This window comes from Vulpes lagopus, chromosome 6, assembly GCF_018345385.1.
Source record: "Vulpes lagopus strain Blue_001 chromosome 6, ASM1834538v1, whole genome shotgun sequence".
Classification (NCBI taxonomy): domain Eukaryota; kingdom Metazoa; phylum Chordata; class Mammalia; order Carnivora; family Canidae; genus Vulpes; species Vulpes lagopus.
Genome location: NC_054829.1, coordinates 58465483 through 58486988, shown reverse-complemented (window position 1 = coordinate 58486988; position 21506 = coordinate 58465483). Strand labels below are relative to the sequence as shown.

Below are 21506 nucleotides of genomic sequence, written 5' to 3'. Positions count from 1 at the left end.
ACTATAATTGGTCTTGTGAAAAGCGGCAAAGTGACCAAGAAGGGGAGGAGAACATTTCTCAGCGGCACCGAGAAATGTTCAAACCACCAAGTGATTTTCATGTAATAGCTGAGATGTGTCATTGTAGCACCACTATTCTTTTCAACTACAAAAGGCCCTTCAGTCCATCTGACTGCAGGATGACTTGAAGTCCTATATTTACTACAGCTTGAGCGAAAGCTGGAAAAGGGACCTGTTAGGAAATATTTTAGGCATACTGACTTTCACATAAATAGATACGTGCAGTATGTAGTATGTAAACATACGCACATTTTGGCTTCAACAGAATCTTTGACAAATGTACTCTTTATTTTATATTCTTGACCATATCTCATATGGGTCTTTCTACGCATATCACTGTTATCATAAATTCATCACTGGGAGCTATAAAATAGCCAAATTGTGAGTTATTAGGAAGATGGCTTTCAACAAGTAGCTGAACATTGAATAACTCGAATTCATATTTTAGTAGTTGGGCTTGGGGAATCAAAAGGGTTTTTGTTTCCAGATTTTGCTTTATGAAATAACTCACACACTTAAGTATAATAAATACTCTCACTTACCAATGCTGGTGACAGTGACACATATCCTAGCAATTTCTTGTACTGCTCAAAGGTGAAAAACTGTGAAACAAAACCAAACCTGGAGATTTATAACAATTTCCTGCAACAATTTAACTGACACACATTTCTCTAGTAAACTATTACGTTAACCAGCATTTAAAAAAAATGATAAACCATCAAACATAGTTTTTAATTTGGTCTCGGGTAGTTGCTATTGTATCTTATTAACCATTCACATTTTCAAATGCAACGATAATAACCTACAGAAGAGCTGATGGAATCCTTTATAGCAGTAAATGAACCGTACAGCTTCCATTTACCATGACCATTTTCAGTTTCCCCAGACATCAATAGACTTCTTTTTTATGGCAGTGATTCAAAATTATAGGCAGGGAGACCTGAAATCTCTGGTCTCCTATGTTTTCTCTGTGAACTGCTTTCCCAGCAAGCGCCCAGTTTTCTAACATCTACTTCTCATCTTTAACTTACACTTAGATTGCTGCGTATCTCTATTGGTTCACGGGATTTCTGGACACTCAACAATGATGAAGACACCATGGTAAAACAGAGAAAGACCCAACGAGGTCATCTAGTCCATCCTGACTTAAAGCAAGACCATCTTCAACCTTTTTCCTTTCAAGAAGAAAGCTGTTAATTCCTTTAAAATCTGATGATGAAGATTTTGTATGTTCCTTCATTAGGTCACATTTAATATAATTTTCTCCGCAAATAAATTTCTATGGAGGCAAATCTAATCAGACTTCATATAAAGTGCCCCCAATACATTTTTCTCCACTCTTTCTGTACTCCGTTTTTTTGGGGGGAAGCAACTCTGCTTGATCATGATGTGTTGCTTCTGGGTGCTCTGTTAGTAGCAGCTGCCAATATCACGGATGAGGCACAATCTTAGGTCCTGCTTGGGTCTGGTGTTTAAGATCCCAGCAAAGGCCTTTGTATTTTATGGTCTTGAATGTCTTCTACTCTATTACTTTATAACCCAGTAAGATGGAGGAAGAAATAAAAGCAGATTTGGGGATCAAATAATACTCTGTTGTTAGAAAGAGGTGGTTCCTTGTAGACATGGCTCTATGAGTCCTTGGGCAGCTCCAAAGTCACCAGATAGATTTTGATTCTTTAAAGACCCAGGAATGACTTTTATGCCATGCTTCTTTAGCTCAACTACATATGTAGACTTTTCTAGATCAAGGATTCATTCATTTACTCATTCAAGAAATATTTATTGGATTCCTCTTGTAGCAGTAAAGAAAGAGAAACCCCTGACCTCTTGGTCTAACATTCTAGGGGATGGTGACAACCCTGAAACTATCCTGGTGTTAAATAGCACCCATGGCCACACTGTTTTGGTGAAACCCTTAACCATGGAAGGAAAAGTGTTATTGTCTTAGGCTTTAAGGACTTAGGCTTTAAAACGCTTACCTTCCTGGGGTTTTGATGTGAGCAGTCCTGGGACTGAATCCTGGCTATACTACATAGCTGTTAAAGCATAGGTAAGTTACCTGATCTTATTAGTCCTCAAGAACACAAAACTTACCTTCCAGGGTACTCCTTAAGTAATACAATTTGAGTAAGATTTTATTTTCTTTCTTTTTTCAAAAGATTTTATTTATTTATTCATGAGAGATACACACACAGAGAGAGAGAGAGGCAGAGACACAGGCAGAGGGAGAAGCAGGCTCCATGCAGGGAGCCTGACGTGGGACTTGATCCAGGGCCTCCAGGATCATGCCCTGGGCTGAAGGCAGTGCTAAACCACTGAGCCACCCAGGCTGCCCTGAGTAAGATTTTCTGACATGGCTGACACAGGTAGGACTTTCAGAAAATCTTAATTTTCATTCTCTTTCTTCACTTTGGCTAATAAGGGAACCACAGATCCTTAGTTACTTGTATCGCTCATAATAGCTCATAATAGTGGTCCGGAAAACACTCTAAGACCTTTCCATGTGCTATTGCATTGAATCCATGCAACACTGCGAGGCAACAGTTTATTGTACAATCATGATTCTTATTTTGTACATACCCATCCTGCAGCTTGTGAGTGGACAGACTGACTGCAAAGCCTGTGCATACTCTTACCCATGACATATGCTTACTCACTGCTGAACCATGACTGTTAAGAATTTGGGATTCTCTGCCCTAGAATTTTCCTGGTGCTGAGGTCTTCTTGTCTTCCCTGACCTTGGAAGCCGAGAGTCCCTCAAGACAGAAGATTTCAAACATTTTTCAGCGCAATCTATGTAAAAAGTATTCATACAACATGCACGCACGCATGCATGCATACATGAATGTAGAGTACTCTTGTATATATAACTGAAACAAAACATTTCTGTAAAGCAATGTTTACCTCCTCACTATGTGTAATGTACTATATTTCTATTCTGGTCATGACCCATTACATCTAGTGACCCACTAAATTGGTTTTATGACTCATAGCTCATGACCTACATTTGGAAACAATGAACACTGGGTTCAGGGAAGTTCTGGGATTGGATGGACCTTACAAAGGGCCTTACTACCTTTTTCTCTTCCAGTGTGAAGATGTGGCTTTGATTTTTGTTTTTCTTTATTTCTGACCTTCTGTAGTCACAAGGGATTAAGGACCAAACTGAGATCTCAAGGGAGAAGTCTGGGGACAGGCACTTCGCCTGTCATTGTAGCAATTTTCACAGGGAATTCCAAGTCTATGTGTTGGGGCAATTCTAGGCTTTTCCTATCCCACCTCTAAAATTGTTAGAAAAACCAAACTACTATTAGCTAACTCATCAGCAGTGTTGCTGGAAGCTTTTGGTGAATGGCTAGGATGAAATGACTCAGGTTCCTGGGAATAAAGAAGCCTCAAAAGTCACAGTGATGAATTGTTAATGTACTGAATTCAGAAGTAATGAACAATATATTATACACTGAAATGAGGAAATAGTACTTCAAATAAATAAGGCAAGGAAGAAAAAGCTAAAATCTTTTAAAATGGAGTTTCAGTAATAGCAAAATAACTGTCATCATTAGAGTTCAAAACCAATATTTACTAAAAAAAATTCATTCATTCATTCAACAGATATTTACTGAATGTCTCCCATGTTCAAAGCTTAGAAGACATTATACCAAAACTATATTCTTAAGAACTAGTAGATTAACTGCTATTTAAATTCCTCTCTATACAGCACTACTCCTTTAAGGCTTTCATGATAATTCTCACTAGCTTCTCATCCACAACATCGATCAATATGTAGATGTGATAGAAGTACCCTATCACATAAGATATGAGGTTAAACTCTAAGGATGAAATTAGGAGGGTCAACATGTAATAAAGTTGCCTCCCTAAAGTTATACCGATGTGTGACTAAAGAGTTTTGAAAACATTCATATTCAATCAAGGTTTTGGGAGTCCTGAACATAAAATCTGGAATCCAAATGGATTGTGTCATACATAGCCTATATACCAGAATCTAGAAATTGGTAGTCTCACTTAGGGAGAGGGGCTGCCCCAGAAGGACCAGCCATGTGGTCTCTGAAGAAGAGTGTCAGGTTGTGGTTGGGCAGGGGAGGTGAATACAGCTCTCCAGCACTTTCCCCTTTCCTTTCATTCATGCTCACTAAGCAATCTGATGCCTAACCTTACCTCCCAGGTATTCTGGTCCAGGATGCAATTAAATTACCTGGAAACAATTTGGTCCATTTGGATCTTACTTTTAACTACCTAAGCAGTGCTCAGACTAGGGCTAATTATTCCCCACTACCAAGGCAAACTGCTTCTGAGTACTCCTCTTGAAGCCTGTGCATTTTAAGGCCCTCCAGTTTGGCTGGTGGGAACAGGTACTATTCCTGGCCCTGCGTGCTTGCCAAGCACTGTTCTCCCTATTGCTCTGGACGGCTCCTCCCCAGGCCTTGCTGGTTTCCTCATGTGCATGCACTCCTCGGTTCTCAGCTAAATATTTAAGGGGTCCCTCTGAAGAGCTTAGGAACTGTGTGTGCAGCTTTCTCTTCTCTGGTACCTCTGTCCTGTGAACTCTAGCTGCCTTGCCCCCTCCAGCCTGTCAGCTTCATGTCAACCCAGGCAGTACACTGGGCTCTGCTTAAAATTCCCCTATGTGCCCTGGGTCTGGAAAAACTTCTCAAGGCAGTAAGTTGGGGCAAACCATAGCGCTCATCTCATTTGTTTCCCGTCTCTGTCTTTCCTTGTCTGATGTCCACTGTCTTGAAAATTGTGGTTTCATATATTTTGTTCATTTTTGTTGTTGCTGTTTCAGGCAGGAGAGTAAATCTGGTCTCTGTTACTCTGTCTTGGCTGGAAATGAAAGCCTTGGTCTTCCAGAAACTGAATAGTAGATGCAGGAATTTTGGGGGAATAGGATAGGAATGTCTCCTGTTATAAATCAATACACTTTCTTTTGGTTTCTCTCTGTATGTTTCACTTGTGCATCTAACATTGATTGGGCATCTAGTATGTGTAGACACCATGACAGGTGTAGGGAGAGTGGTGAACAAATAGCCTCCACAATTCATTCTCTCTCATGAGTTTGGTTAGCATTAGGCAGTCCTTGAGAGTCCATCCATGGAAAAATGGGATTTCTGGACCTGTGAACCTCAAGACCAGACCTTGGAACCTGGAACATGGTGCCTCCCATGTCTGAAGGACCAGTTGGTCTCTTTCTGAGGTATTTATTTCCTTTTGCTCACGCAATATTCATTCTGTCTTAATTTGTGAAAGGGGAAGTTTCATTTATTTGGCATCGATGAGTCTTATTTTAATGATGAATCTCATTTCAAAGAATAAAGTGCAGAAAAACTTGACATTGTTTCTAATACTGATTGTAATTGAAGTGTCAGTACCAGGGAATACACACACATATGTATATTCACAGAACATACATTTATATGTGTGTATATGTGAATATACATATGTTTGTGGGTATATTTATATATATATGTACACATATATGGTCTCTGAATATTTTTTCTGAAGTAAACTTTGATGACATACAATGATGCAGTTCATAATGTATGAAATTGTTACAATCAGATGATTGCTTTCCTCATAAATTCTAAGATAAATATCTAGAAAATGAATGTTTTCATATATTGTATTGAAAAACTAGTGCTATCCATCTGGCAAAGATAGACTTAACTCCAAGTTATACTTAAAAAGCCAATGCACTTACCATATGTCTCAATAATTTTAAGGTAAAATCGACTTGAAACAAGATGTCTGGGACACATACACCATATCCAGTTGCCCAAAAGTTCATCTGTTAACCATTGTTCTGGCAGGGAGCATTGCTTCTTTTTTTTTTTTTTTTTTTAAGTAGAGACTAACTCAGTTTTGTAAAGCTCAACTTTTTTTCTTACATAAAAGACTGTTCAACACTGATAAACTTTAATCCTCTTCAAATTTAAATTAAATTGTCTCCAATGTATAGTATTAAGGAAAAATATTCCAGGAAAAAAATTTAGTTATAATCTACTCTATTTATACATGTAAAAACACTGAACAAATGAATATATTATTCCATGGAGACAAAGTGACTTTCCTTTTGAAAAGGAACTCTGCTCTGTTTGTTTACTTGGGCAATCTTTTATCAAGTGAAGCCATTTCATAATTCAATTCAGCCCTTTTGTGTACTTTGGTGAACTTTTTCCAGATTCTCTACTGCAATTCAGATTCTTATAATGAAATTTGTATTGAAGTAATAATATAAAAATCACAAAAACTATGGCAACAAAGAGGGGCTGAATTTATAAAGAAAGTATGTTTTAAAGCTTTGTTTTCTGAATTCTAGACCTGTGTTAAATCCTATTAAATTACTATCTTGACATAATGTAAAAGTTCGGTGTCTGTACATATATGTTGGCTATTTTATCAAAAATTTTAACTTAGACATCCTCTTAACTTACTAAATAAGAGTATAGAAATTGTCCTATCTTACCTTTTAGGAATATTGGGAGTACAGATTGGGTAATGTATCTGAAAAAAATGCTTTATGGTCATTAGTTGGAAAGGAATATTTCGGTCTAAATGTTTGTTATCCTTCTTATGGAAAGACAAAGCCATATTTGGTGAAGTCGGTGTGGGAGTGGGGGCCCTGCCTGCCAGAGTCACTGTGATCAAGACTTCTGTCTGAAGAACATAGAAAAGAATGATCAGACTTAGTTCTTTCTTCCCCGGAGGTCTTGCCAGATCTCCGTTTTCCTATCCAGATACTGAACCAGCAAAGTAGTACATAAACTTTCATAGTTATGTGGTTAAAGAATGGAAATCAGCATGGTGGAAGTAATAATTTTGTAAAAACCAGAATAGAGAATTTTAACAGAGGAGACCGGGTGGAGGGGGGTGGGGAAGGAAATGAAGTTAGCATGCCAAATAAATGTGTTATACGAGAATCATATACAAAAAAATACAGTGTATTCGTTTGCTCTGTTCATAAAATGGAACTAATTTAGGAAAAAAAGGTTTTTCTACCACTCTTCCCTCCTCTCCTCTCCCTCTCTCTTTAATAATTATTACTCCCAAGGAAAATTTATGAATTGCTTTTAGAAAATATCCAAGCTGTTTTGTGGCTGCTGTGGTTCAAATACATGAATTTCATTCACCACTGTACTTTTTGTATCATTCCTCATCAGAAGGGAGTGCCTTTACCTGAAAAAAAAATCCATAAACCAATATTTGAGAGTGACTCCAGCCTAATTATAATAGAAGTTATGCTATAGCTTCCATATTAAAATCTTTACTGTCTTATGTTTAATTCACGTTAATGTTCCATAGTTTGTTGTGGGGCATGTTAGGGCTGAAGTTGTCACTGCAGTCTATTTTCGCTTGGTGGAAAGTTATCTAATTGCTTACCTTCACTGCTCTCTTTGGTGTTTCAGCCAAGATTGGCGGCAGAACCCCCTTGTAAAAACCAAACAATCTATTGGAGAAAGAAAAGATTTTGTATAAATGAATCAGGAAACAGGTAATTCTGCCTTTGTTTATGGAAAAAGCAACTATTCTTTTAAAAAAAATTATTTATTTATTATGAGAAGCAGAGACACAGGCAGAGGGAGAAGCAGGCTCCCTGCAGGGAGCCCGATGTGGGACTCGATCACAGGACCCCAGGATCACGCTCTGAGCCAAAGGCAAACACTTAACCACGGAGCCATTGAGACGTCGCCTAAAGCAACTAATCTGAAAGTGTTCACAATTATTCCATGTACCATACCAACCATGAAGTCTTCTTTTCTCTTAATTCTAAAATGCAGAGATTATGAATTCTACACTTATTAGCACTATGAAATTCTGAAGAATAAATGACACTGTGACTGGAATCCCCTAGGTCCATTGCTAACGACCATAATGAGTTGTACCTTAAGGATGAACTTGACGTTCCTCACTCTAAGGGATCTTCAATTTATTTTCTCAGTTGTATGGTAGGTAGCTTCAAGCTGTCCACAGTTTTGCATTTCCTCCCTTGTAACCAAATGAGGTTAGGGTTATACCTGAGCCCACTAGACTGGAACTTTCTGTGCTAACAAGGGGCATAAATCTTTAATCTTAGCTTTACTAACACTAAGAAACTAACAAGCTCCAATGGCTACGGAAACTGGGCTCCTAGCCCTGTCCTGAGTTAGTCACAATTTTTTTTTAACTTCCTTGATGGAGATAGAAAGTCAGGGACATATGTTGCTGACAGAAGAAATGTCAAAATCTTCTTTGCTGATATGTAGTCTCACAGGGCCTGGGATGACTGTCGTTGCCAATGTTGGGGAACTTGTCACATATTCAAACGTTTTTAGAAACAAAAACTAAGACAAAAAACAAAACCGAGAATGAGTGCCATATGCATATGATAAGGTTCATAAAATGTCATCACTTACTTAATATTAGATTTTAAGATTCAAAATTTTAAATTTGCTTGCCCTGGGAACAAATATATATATATATGCCATATACTCATTTTAAACCTGATATGTATAAATGGAATATTCTTCAGAATATTTTCTGAGATAATCAGTTTTCCTGATGAACCCATATGTGACTACAGAAAAAGGCAGGGCTCAATGTGTCTGTATTTTGGGATGTCCATTTAACAAGGGGCCGGTGCTTCTCTGATTGACCTCTTAAGCTTCACTCCAACTTCCTTAAATTGGGTTCTGCTTCTAGCTGTGCTTCTGGAACAAGAAAGTTAAGAATTTATACATACTAATCCACTGTGCCACCCAATCCAACGTGGTGATCTCTTGCTCTTCCTTGATTCACTGGCTTACACAACACACTTAGGGAAGCAAAAGACTTGTCTTATAGCTTCTAAATTGTTAGCTCCTTGAGAACTGAGTATGCATTAGTGTGCTTGCCCCAGAGTCTTCTCTGTGTGTATGTTTATGTAACTAGGACACAAACGTTTGTTAGGCATATGGATTTCACGAAGGAGAAGAAAGGAATCAAATGATCCCCTGGAAAAAAAATGATCCCTTGAATTAGGCTTACTCTATCCACTATTCTTGACTGAATTTTTGATAGCATTGTGAATAAAAAGTAAAGCAAGACATATGATTTGAAGAACTACGGGACTTCATGTTTCCCTCCCTCCTTCCCATTCCAATGTCAACTACTAATGCTTGAAATTCACTTACAAATTAAAATACCACTTCTCTTTATCATTTACATATCATTATAAATTAATCATTACATAATTTTCAGCATAAGAGGGACTAAGCATAGGGTTAGGTCTTCCCAGAAGATAAGTGTGATTTTCCTGAATAGAAGTTCTATATTTATAATGAAAGATATTATTAGTTCTGTTCTTTCTGTGCTGATTTTTCCATATCTGGAAGATTATGTCTGGTTTTGGGGGAAAAATTAAGAACATCTAAGTAAGTAAGGCTTCTACAACAGAGTGTCCCTGCTAAAAATAGATGTACTTAAAATCCAATACAACAGAGAACAGTTATAGGAAGTTGCTCAACCTGGAGAAGAATAATCACAGGGGGAAACATGATGAACATGATGGATCTCTTGAAAGGTGAGCATGTAGGAAAGAGATTTGATTTTTCTGTTTGTTACCAGGTGGTAGAACTAAGACCAACAAGTGAAGCAACAAGAAAAGACACATTATTGGCCCAGTAATAGTTTAATACAAGGAAGTACTCCTAATGGTCAGAACTATCTACAGATAGAATGGGCTCTCCCAAAAAGTGATGAATTCTCCTTCATGGTATGTGGTCAAGCAGTGTGGATGGCCACTTGACATGGATGCCAGAGATGGGATATGTATAGCAATGGATGAACTTATTCGTTCTCAAAATTGTTCTACACCAATCCTCGGATTTTGTTGTTCTAAGAAAAATAACAGGAAGATATGGGGAAGTGCTTTCCTGAAGAGACAAAAATCTGCCTTACTTCAAACTTTTGCCTGAAGTAGAGCACTGCTTCTCTGGGGGAGGAGAGAAATCTTCTAAGTAACACAGAAGGTCTTCATTTTAAAAATGATGGGAGAAAATATTAGAAAGAGGTGTAAGGCAGGAGGGAAGGGAGGCAGCTGGGAGAACCATAAGGATTTAATCTGAAAAGAGCTGGGAGGTCCAGAGCCCTCTGCTTCAAGTTGGCGATGCTTCCTTGATGCGCCCTCCTTCCCTTCTCTCTGCTTGGTTCCTTTCATGTGTAATCATCTCCCACCCTCCCCCAACTCCCTGCCACTGCCTCCAGCCATCCAACCATCCTGAACTTTCTAACAGTGAATGAATAGCTTTAATGGGAAATTCTCGGGACGTAGGCGGTTTTAACTGGAAAATGGAAAGCTAGATCTACTTCCTTGCATTGTTTTCACGGTATATCCTTGCAACAGTGGACATCTACAGAATAATCAGGCTAGCACCTCTTCTTTTGGGAACTGCCCCACCCAATTTTTTAAAACACTGGAACCAACACATTAGTACAATACGATACTGCTTGTAGGCAGTTGGTTGATTGGGCCCCTTACCAAATGGATCCAAATGGTATTCTGTCTCTTTGCCCCAGTTAATCTGATTGAAGCTAGATCTAGCAGAGTTTTTCTCCAGGACTTGGGAATTAGAACTGTAAAGGTCAAGTCTCCCTCTGTGTGGTTGAAGCTCTAAGATAAAAGCTAGCATATCAATGGCAGTCATGTTTTCTGTCATTTAGAGAAAGTCAATCTGCAGTGATTAAAAAAGAAGGAAGTTACCATTTAGGGAATAGAAGCAAGATGGAGAAGAGAAGTTCTGGTACTGTGAGTATGACCCTGCTGCCAACAATTTTTTACTCTTAGTTACATCTTAACCCTTCTTGAATATTGGCATTTCCCTTTGCTTTTCATTCTTTGAGATACCGAGTATCATTTAGAATAAATCTCCCCCTTTTTTTTAACCTAAACAATATTGAATTGGGTTTATTACTTAACAACCCAAAATCCTGGATCCAGAAAGTAAGCCTCATGGCCCCTATAGCCAAAGTGGCTGCCACAGTACCTCCATGTCATGCTGTCTCCCATGAAGAGCCTTATTGCCAGTGAAGATTGGCACTTGGGCCAATCAGAAGAGTCACACCCAAAATTGATGAAAGAGAATGTAGTGGGCTAGGTTCCAAGCTGATGATCTACTTTTCTGACTTGACTAGATAATTACTGGAAGCTTTCCTAATGTAAAGTATGATATACGGATTCTTAAAAGCAAAAGGGAATTGTAACATTCTATGAAGGAGATACCTTTTTTTTTTTCCTGCTAAAGAACTAATGTTTATACCCAAATGCACTGTTCACTCTGCCAAATTTCTCTGCCTTCATGTAGTTTTGGTTTGAGATGCAGAGCATGTGGCTTATGAGGACTACAACAAGGGAAGTTAAGAGATTTGTGGCACCCATTATCAACATGCTTTATCTTGCTTACTTCTCAAGGGGCAGACTGACACATCCAGTCTACACTGTAGATGAATGGAAACTAATTCTAATGTGTATGTAGCATTAATAGCAGTTCTTTTCCCTGAAAAGACAGTAATGCCACCATTCTGGCTTTAAGTTCTGACCAACATCAAGCCAACTGGAGAACTCTTTGGAAGAGGCACAGGAACCAATGCAAGACCTCCCATAACGAGGTAGTTTGAACTAAATGGTAGCCCTCACACTTTGTTTCTCAAAGTTGTTACTTCTAAAAGTTGCAAATTTGATTTTAATTACCCTGTGTAGGAAAATTTATGGATGTTTATGGACTTTTGTTGGTATCGATATAAGTAAAAACAGTCAAAATTTGTTGAAAGCTTTGTATGTACTAGCTAGTACCATGAACTAGCCACTCTGTTAAGAATAGATATATGTAGGGATATATTTTAATCTCATTCAGCTTTCACAAAAATCCTTTGAAGAAGGTATGATTATTTTCTTCATTTTGCAGGTGAGGTCTACTGCCACATGCCTGCTAAATAGGGGACAGGGACTGTAATCAAGTTCCATTGTCCTCCCAGTCCATGTCTTCGACCACTGGGCTACACTCTATTGCAATTATTCTTGAAATAAACTTATTTCTATAAAGACTTTTGAAAAGTTATTTTATGTTGCAAATATGTCTTATCATTTCTTACTTTCGGAAAAGTCAGAAATGGGGATCAAAAATCAGTTTTCTAGTCCCATTTCCATTCAGTTCTGTTTTCAAGTAACGTGAAAAATTACCTGCGTAATCGACTGATTGGGGCTGAGATGAACAAGATTATTTTTTGGTGAAAGCTTTTGGGTTGTTGATTAAGTATTTTCTAGTTGGATTAGAACGAGAAAAGTAAAAGCAGGCCCACGGATAAATGTTTCTCCTCCCAGGATAACTTTTGTACTTAGGAGGAATACCAGGATAATTCTGTCTGTAGGAGAAAGACAGTACTTCAGTAATATAATAAAACACTGAAATATTAATACTATATATTAAGGTGAAAACTGTTATTATCCAAAAGGTCAGTGGAGTGTACTGCTTGTTGTTCACCCAGCAGATATTTCTCTTTGCTTCTTGGAGTGCAGGTATTCACCATCCCTCGTGCTCAGAGAAGAAATCCCTTCTCTAGTTCAGAGGTGGAGCAGAATTCTTCGAGCCAATCATGGTGGTCCCATTCCCTTGCTAGTGAATCCTGTCACATGCATGGACATATGATCCAAACCTAGCCCATTAGGCCAGTGGTGGGAAGAGGGGGAATGTATGTTAGAAGTTTGGATTTCTAGCCTAAAGGAAAGAGGCACATGGAAAGAAAAGTCCTTCTTCTTTGCTAGTTGTGCTATCTGCACAAAGTGCCTGTGTACCGCGGTCAAATGAGACATCATTGCCCACAAACCCAAGAAGGCCAGTACACAGATGGAAAGGACCTGGATCTCAATGACAAAATTGGGCTGTTGAATTAATCAACCCTAGAAATCTATCTCCAGATCTCTGGTTAGGTGAAATTAAAAATACATCTTTACTATCTGATACATCTTCTGTTAATCTATGGCCAAAAGAATTTGAGAAGAACATGTACAATGTAGTTTGGATCTTCACTGGCAAATAGCCTTTAACACCTCCATTTCTGAAAAAGCCTTAAATTAGAATTCTTAAATCGTAATTATAGTAAAGGTAGTTGTTGAATGTTAGGCAAAGCATTTAGGAGTCTGTGAGAACCATTTTGAGAAATGACTTTAGATTATTTCTTTCGGAAGCCCATCACACATTAAAACCCTATCCTATTAGGATGATTACCTATGAGAGAACCCATACCACACATGGAATAGCTCATAAGCAAATATCAGGATGGGATTCCAGGTCTCCAAAGCCATTAATGGTGGTTCATATACTAATGAGAGTTGTTGTTCAGAAACATAAGTAGATACAGAGTACTACAATATTGGATCACATTTGTTTTTCATTGTATAATCAAAACAGGCCTTGTATTACTTATGTACATCTATAAAATGAAGATCAAAACTGCATTGCACGTGTTCTTTTCTCAAAGACACAGCTCATACGTAGCTTATTTTAAACACAGATTCGTGCCAAACCCCACAAAAAAATTTTACCCCTCATTTCCCCCCACCCCCTTTTTTAAAGTGTGAAGCTATTTAACATATCAGGTGGCTCCAAGGTAATAGACCAATCAATGAAAAGATGCTGATGGTATGAAGCGAGGAGATGTGGAATTTCCTTTGAGTTCCAGTTTGTGTCCCGTCTTGGTGGTTCATTCATGGCAAGCCGAACCCTTGAAGAAGCCTTCCTGCTGTCTCTCATTAGTAGGGTCTAATTTTAGGTTACCTTGTTTAAAGTCCAAACTTTAGACGCCCAAAGAGACTAGACAGATCCTTAATTAAACATCTTGTACCTGACAACATCTTTAGTCCATTTGGGTGACTGAAAAAAAGTTACTGGCTTTCAGTCAGCTACTGAAATCCAAAGACTTTGTGGTAAATAGTGGGTAGACAGGACTGGGCTTAGCATTCTCAAATTTGACTCAGGTAAAGAAACCAAAAAGGAGTGGAAAAAAAATCACATGTCCTGTCTGACCCTCTTTTCTTCCTTCTGAGTCACCTCCTTGTTGGTTTTGCTGTTTTTTTTTTTTTTCTAATTTAGTATGTAGAAGATGTTTGCAAGTCATTTGTACCATGCAATTGGACTGCTCGTACAGGCAAGCTGGGAAATTTCCGCAGTTGCTGGGCTAGTAAGCGGGATTCTGGTGTGAGGAACAACATGGAATCTTTTCTTCTTTGCGATCCCCAAGGAGAAAGGGCAATATGTACCTGCTTCAAAACCGATCTTTCGAGGGAGTTAAACATTGTGGTCCATCAGAAAGGTTGTCAGAAGACTCAGCTGATAGGTTACTGAGAAAATGAGTGCAAGAAAACCGTGAATAAGATGTCTTGCTCCCTAAGAGAGGAAAAGATCGATGCACAGATCTGCTGCCAATGGAAACTGAGGCTTTTCCTGGTTGTCAGAGATGAAGTGCTCTGGGGCCCAAATTGCTGAGACTCATAGCCAAGGTCCAGCAACATAACTGAGTGCCAGGACTGAGGTACACATCATCCAAGCCTGAAAAGGCCAATTAAAGAAATGATTTCCAAGTTTTAAAGCCATTTTCAAAGCCACCTGTGGCAAACTCACATGCAGCATGAGAGGGATGCTTTCACCTGGATCCCAGTTCTTTGCCAAAAACCTGGCATTCAGTAAGTGTCCAGAGCAGCAATAATACTCACCGGTGAAGCATGAAATAGGAACGACAGGGAAAGTGACACCAGATCCCCAGTTGGGGAAATTGGAAAGCATTAACACGTCTGTGTACCTAACAGAGCACAATTACTACATTTTATTTTGTTTCAACAGTCAGAACCTAAATGAACATCACCATTCAGTTCTGTTCTGGGCACTGATCCAAGCTCATCTTTGGTACAGTTGATTCTGAAGCCTTACAGTCAATCATATCTTCACAATTTGTTCTTCTTTCAGGCTTCAGGCATCCTCCTGATTTCCATTTCTTGTTTGGAAGCCTTGAGTCATCTGTGCTGGCAACATGACCAACCCAAATCAGTCATTTTCTCCAAATTACATTGAAATAGGGATCCTGCTAGTTTGTTTTCTTCCTCCTTCTTTCTTTCACATAATTTTCCCTTTAAGGATCTCCTAATACAAAGCTGATTGAAGGCATACAATATCCTCTTTCTTCTGCTGTTGTCAAATCCAAGTTTCTTACCCACATACTGTAGCTCTGTAATTAAAACAATGAGGGCGGCACTCAGCCCTGGGTTATGAGCGCAAGGCTTCTTCTACTGCTTGATGGGTCGTGTACATCCCAGGGCAGGATTCTGGCCCCGATGCTATACCTTTAGGGCATTATTCTGACATCATTTATTCTCCACAAGTCTCAGTGGTTCACAGAATCCAAATGAAAGAGTGGAGTTTCATGGCTCTGTTATTTGAATTATGTGGAATCTGCAATCTGAAGTTCACAAAATTGCATGCATCTTGGGGCCATTTTCATTTAAGCAAAGGAGAGAGGAAAAACTATGTATCCTTCAAAGGAGAGGAAAAACAGCTTAAAAAGACTAAGTGACACAGATTCGTCTTTTAAAACCAGCAATTGAACTTCAAGGCAATGCAACACAACAAAAGTTTTAGCTAACATTGTAACATAAAACAAACAAAAGTTTTCCCTGCTTCAACTCATATCAGATCTTTGAGCACAAACAATATAGTTATTATTTTTCATTACAGAGAATTAATTGAATTAAGTTTCTGCATATGGTCCTTGGATATATTTGTTACCCCAAACCATGCCACTTTCATTATATGCTGTATGGAGGGATTCTTTAAAGTTTTCCTGAACACTCATTTTTAACTGAACTTTGAGTATGATTTTTACCACGACAATTAAACTTTGTTGATATGTCTAAAATAAACTACAACTTTGATTTTTCTAAGATACAGAAAAATTAGTTTAGCTGTCAGTATCATTTAGGAGGTAGGTTTATGGCTTGATTCCCTGGAAAGTTGGCTGGGTGCTGGACGCTCTAAACATGTTGCACAGCTCAGCCCAAAGAAGGCATTAGCGTGATATAAGAACCAGAACCCTGATGGAAAACCCTAAGGAAAGAAAGAGCAAAAAAGATATTTGAGAAGTGACTGAAGTAAATCATGTGGGTAGAGTGTGGTGTTAATTGCTCCTTAATCTATAAGTGAACAGACTTACTTTTTTTTTTTTTTTTTTGTGAAGAGACTTAATTAGAACTGACTATAGGGCACCTGGGTGGCTCAGTGGTTGAGCATCTGCCTTCAACTCAGGTTGTGATCCTGGGTCCTGGGATCAAATCCCACATCAGGCTCCCTGTAGGGAGCCTGCTTCTCCGTCTGCTTGTCTCTGCCTCTCTCTGTGTCTCTCATGAATAAATAAATAAAATCTTAAAAAAAAAAAAGAACTGACTGTAGAAAAAGTGTATTAATATTCAGTGACAGCACATTGCCTTGCCTATTAAGATAAACACATTTCCATTAGGAACTAAAAACCATTTAAGGGCAGTCTTTCACTCCTGTGGACGGCAACTATGAGGAAAAAGACTTAACAAACAAACGAATGAACAGACAAAACCCCAAAACCAACCAAGGCAACACTATTTTTTGGAGGGGAACTGCAAGCCAGAACTTCTGAGGGTTCTCAGTACTTCTGAGGGTGGAGTCAAAAGATCTCTTCACCCACCAGCTCTCTGCTAAACGTGGCCCGCTGAGGAAATTCCTTGCTTCATCCATTCTACTTAGTCCATTCTCTCACTAACTCCCTCCTTTTTTTTTTTTTTTTAACCTTCTGTGTTTCTAATTTCTGTCCCTCCCATTCATGAAGTAACTATCATTCATTTATTCACTCATTCATTCATTCAGTATTCTCTGTTCCAAGCACTAGGCTAAACACATTTCTCTAGGGTCAAATGTTGATGCAGTAGTCCTAGTAGTCCCCAAATCCATAAGACCCTAATTTTCTCCAAGAAGTCTGCTCTTAGATGGTAGACAAAAATCTTGAGATTGCAATTGCCTACAATACTTGGCCAAGATGTTGTCTTTCATATTACATTATGTGCTTAGCATGCGGTAACACTCAGATAATATCTATTGAACATAATTATATTCAAATGAGAAATTAACTATATACTTATTCATACACACCTACACATATAGGCAAGCATGTATAGAGATCTATGTACACAGATAGGACCCAGACATGATCCATATTCACGGTTTAAATGATTTGTATATTTTTAACTGATTAGAGTATGCATTATTCACATAATTACCATATTTAACCCAGGTTATAGATTGCTTGACAATAGCCACTCCTGTTCTTTATCACCACCCTCTGGCATGTAGCATTAATTCGATGCTATCTGTCAGTAAGGCAATATGATATAGTGGATAGAAATGTGAGCTCTGGAGCCACACTCCTTGGGTTTGAATTCTGGCTCAACCATATGTTAGCTGTTTACCCAGCATGAAAAACCATTGGCACAAAAGGTGAGCAAATTAATTCCAAAGCACTACTGCCAGAATAGAGATTTTTTTTTTAATGTCAGCTCTCTCTACAAGTGCTTATGAAAATGAGTTGGTACATGGTTGTAATAAGTAGACTGATTTAGTAGCTTGATATAGCAGGGCTTGACATAACTAAGGTAGAAAGCCTCAGAATTTAGAGATGTCCTTCAGAAATAGAATCTTACCTAAGTGTATGATCCAGTACCTTAGGAATTCACACCCTGTTGTGGAATTCTGCTACAATCAATTTATACATGGTTGAGGCCAAAGATGTTGTGAACTAAGTGCACTGAACAGGCCACTCCCAAAGTGTAAGTCACATTTAGAAATTCATTAACTCATTATGGCTGCCAGTTATTACAGTAAGCTTCAAAATTAATTTCTTGAGGTGCCCCCTAGTGGCATTGTAGTTAAATGCAACTCAACAATTGTCCCCACCCTAAAGAACAAAGCCTTGGACCGGAGGAGTATTTTGCAGGCTACAAACTCCAGTCTGATCTAACAGACCTTCATTTCACTACATTAGGCCCCCGAGGAATAGCATTATGATGACAGCTTGGGATTCTAACAGAATTGAGACTACCGAGAGAAACTTTAGAAAAAAAATAGCAGTCCTTGTGCTAAATGCTTTACGATTATTATCTCATTCAATTTTTACATGAAATATATTTCCACTCTTTTCATTTCATAGGAAGAACCAGTGAGACCTAGAGACTTTAGCAATTTTCTCACTAGTCAAACAGCTGGTAAGTGGAGGAACTGGGATAGGAACATAAGTCTACTTGACTCCCAAATCTCTGCTCTTGAGCACTGTGCTTGATTCTTTGTTCTCAGGTTGAGTTGGTGTCTGACCCACTGGGAAATGTCAATCCGCCTCTGCTCCTGTGCTCCTTCTGTGACTGTGTCTCTAGTGCTCAGGCGTCAGTCTCTGCTGAGTTGGTTAAAATGCTGGGTTTTGGGGCACCTGGGTGGGTCAGTGATTGAGCTTCTGCCTTCGGCTCAGGTTGTGATTCTGGGGTCCTGGGATGGAGTCCCACATCGGGCTCCCCGCTGGGAGCCTGCTTCTCCCTCTGCCTATGTCTCTGCCTCTCTCTGTGTGTCTCTCATGAATAAATAAATAACATCTTAAAAAAAATTCGGTACCAAATTACCTTCTCAGAGAGGCTGGACCTTACTTCTCTTCTATTTAAAATCGCAACACCTCGACTTGAGTCCTACCCTTTCTGCCTGCTTTCTTTTCCTTTATGGGAATTATCCCCCTCAAATGTGCTTTATTGTTTACCTGCTTGTTTTATTTATTCTCTGTTGCTCTGGCTAGGATGTAAGCTTCATGAAGAAAGTGCAGGGGCTTTTGTTTATCTTACTTGTTGACATATCCCCAGGGCTAAATATAGGACCTGACATATAATAGGTGCTCAGCAAATATTTGTGGAACAAAAGAACAAATGCATTGTATTCCCACTGACTCAGTCTGGCAGTGTTGTGAATAGAAACTTGTATCTGGTATTTTAAACTATTCCAAGATCAATCTTTTTCACTTTCCCACCAAATGTCAATTCTTTTTGGTTTCTTTGGAATCACATAGGCTTCACCAAAATGGCTATCAATGAGGAAAGTTATGGGTACTTCCTCCAGCTAACATGAGTAGACTTCATGAAATGGCAACAGAAGAAACATAGGCTTCATCTCTTCCCCATGCTGTCAGAACCTGACTCTAGTGTTCACACTCTCGAGGCCATGTGCTCAGGGAAGTAGTAGAACTCTCTCCAACCCTGGCATGATTGATTTAATCACCTGGTCTTCTTCTCCTCACCTGTAATAGTATGAGATGTGAGCATGTAACTGAATTCTAGCCAACAAAGTTTGAGGGGCATTTTGAGGGAGTTTTTTACCCCTTCCTGAAAAAAAAAGGATCCCTGTGCCTTACCACCAGAGATTTGGATTTGGTAGATCTGAGTGCATGTTCAATAATTTGTATTTTTTTTTAAAATATTTTATTTATTTATTCTTGAGAGATAGAAGGAGAGACAGAGCCAGAGACACAGGCAGAGGGAGAAGCAGGCTCCATGCACCGGGAGCCCGACGTGGGATTCGATCCCGGGTCTCCAGGATCGCGCCCTGGGCCAAAGGCACACGCCGAACCGCTGCGCCACCCAGGGATCCCAATAATTTGTATTTTTAATACTACCCCTAATTCTGATGCAGAAGGTCCAAGAACTACAAACAAAAATTAAAAAAAACAAAAACAAAAACTTGCCTATCAGGTTAATGACGTAGGGCTGCTCTTACCTGGATGTCTATCTGTTAGGAATCAGGCCAGAGTACTCAGTACCATTTGATCAGGTAATTCCTCTAGAAACTTTATGAAATTGTCCTCGCTTTCTTCCATTTTCTATTCTAGAGTGTACTTGCTTTTTTCAGTGAAAAAATGCTAATTGCAAGTGTGCTCCATGCCTCTGACATGGCCATCTCTGGCCTTTGAGACCAGGAAGCTATAGATAGTTTTACCATCAGTCCCTGCTGAATAGAATCCCAGGTTGCATCACCCCAAAACCTGCTGGCTGCCTTGCTCCTCTGAGGGCTACTTTTTGGTTTCCTCTTTGGGAAATAACACTGAGACACACTAAAACCAGATTATTAGCTTGCCCACATCTTTTCAAAAGAAATTAATATTTCATTCCACCACTGTCTATCAAGTCTAGCAGAAATTATGGTTGGCAGAAAGCATGTTTTCACTGTTTAAACACTAGAACAAAATTTAAATGAGGGTACTTTTCTCTCATTCTGCCAATAGTTGTGCCCTCTGCAGAACAGGTACAACAGGAAGCAGCCCCTGCTGTAAAGCAAGCAGGACCACACCTACGGCTGTTTGAGCTGAGGAACGTACGAAAACACCTTCCTTATGCTTTATGGAATGAACCAACAAAGAACTCAGGCATCTCTGAAGTTCTGCAGGTGATTGATTTTTAGAGAAGCGACACTGCATGGGGAGTGCGGCTACAGATTTAGTTTCTAAATTGATGACTTGTTTTGAAGACAAAAGACCTCTGAATGACCCACTCATTACCACTCATCATTTATTCTTCCCACCAAAGCCACCATCTGGGGCTCTGTCCTAAGGAGTTTCAAGTCCCTCCCATAGAGTCTCTATTTTTAATTATCAATGGCTTAATATTTTCAGGATCATTCACTTACTTATCAGCAAGTATTTGTTGAGCATCTACTATATGCCAGGTACTAATTACTAATAGTCATATAATTTGGTCATTGAAATAGCAAATGTGCTATGATTTTGTCAATTATCCAGTCTATAAGCTAGAATGATCTAGGTACAATATTTTATTAATCTGCATATTTGTCCATGAGGCAGGAAAGGCACGAATATATTTTTCTCTCATTTTCCAAGAAATGCTAAGTAATGGAAAGGTTACAATACTTATTATCTCAGGCATAAAAAATAAGTACCTGAAAATTAATTTGGATTCCATATTTGGACTTTGAATTTTTCTCTCCAGTAAATTCATTCATTCATTCAACAAATAATTGAGTATCTGCTATGTGCTAGTTATGGCCCTCTGGGTTAGAGATAAATGGTGAACAAGTTGGACATATTTCCCATAATCACAGAGCCTACATCTGTTTGGGGAGCAAGACAATTAACATAATAAATAAGTAAATAAAATGATGTCAGATCAATATCACCAATGTTTCGGGAAATACAAATAAAAAATGATAAGCTATCACTTTACCCCTATTAGGGCAGTTTTATTTATTTATTTATTTATTTATTTATTTATTTATTTATTATTTATTTGAGAGAGAGGGAGTGTGAACAAGGGGATGAGCAGAGGGAGAGGGAGAAACAGATTCTGTGCTGAGCATGGAGCCTGA

General features: G+C 38.8%; 1 protein-coding gene across 8 annotated transcripts in view; it reads right to left on the bottom strand.

Annotated features, from left to right (window-relative positions):
- The window catches only part of SLC25A21 (solute carrier family 25 member 21), a 477598-nt gene that overhangs the window by 43819 nt on the left and 412273 nt on the right, over window positions 1-21506 (bottom strand). For 5 of the 8 annotated variants that reach the window (XM_041760088.1, XM_041760085.1, XM_041760086.1 and 2 more), the window contains 2 exons: window positions 7456-7522; window positions 603-662 (listed from right to left, as the gene is read on the bottom strand). In XM_041760088.1, the coding sequence (XP_041616022.1) occupies window positions 603-662; window positions 7456-7522 (127 nt within the window). The remainder of the gene's footprint in view (window positions 1-602; window positions 663-7455; window positions 7523-21506) is intronic. The other 3 variants (XM_041760089.1, XM_041760094.1, XM_041760092.1) reach the window with 1 other exon arrangement.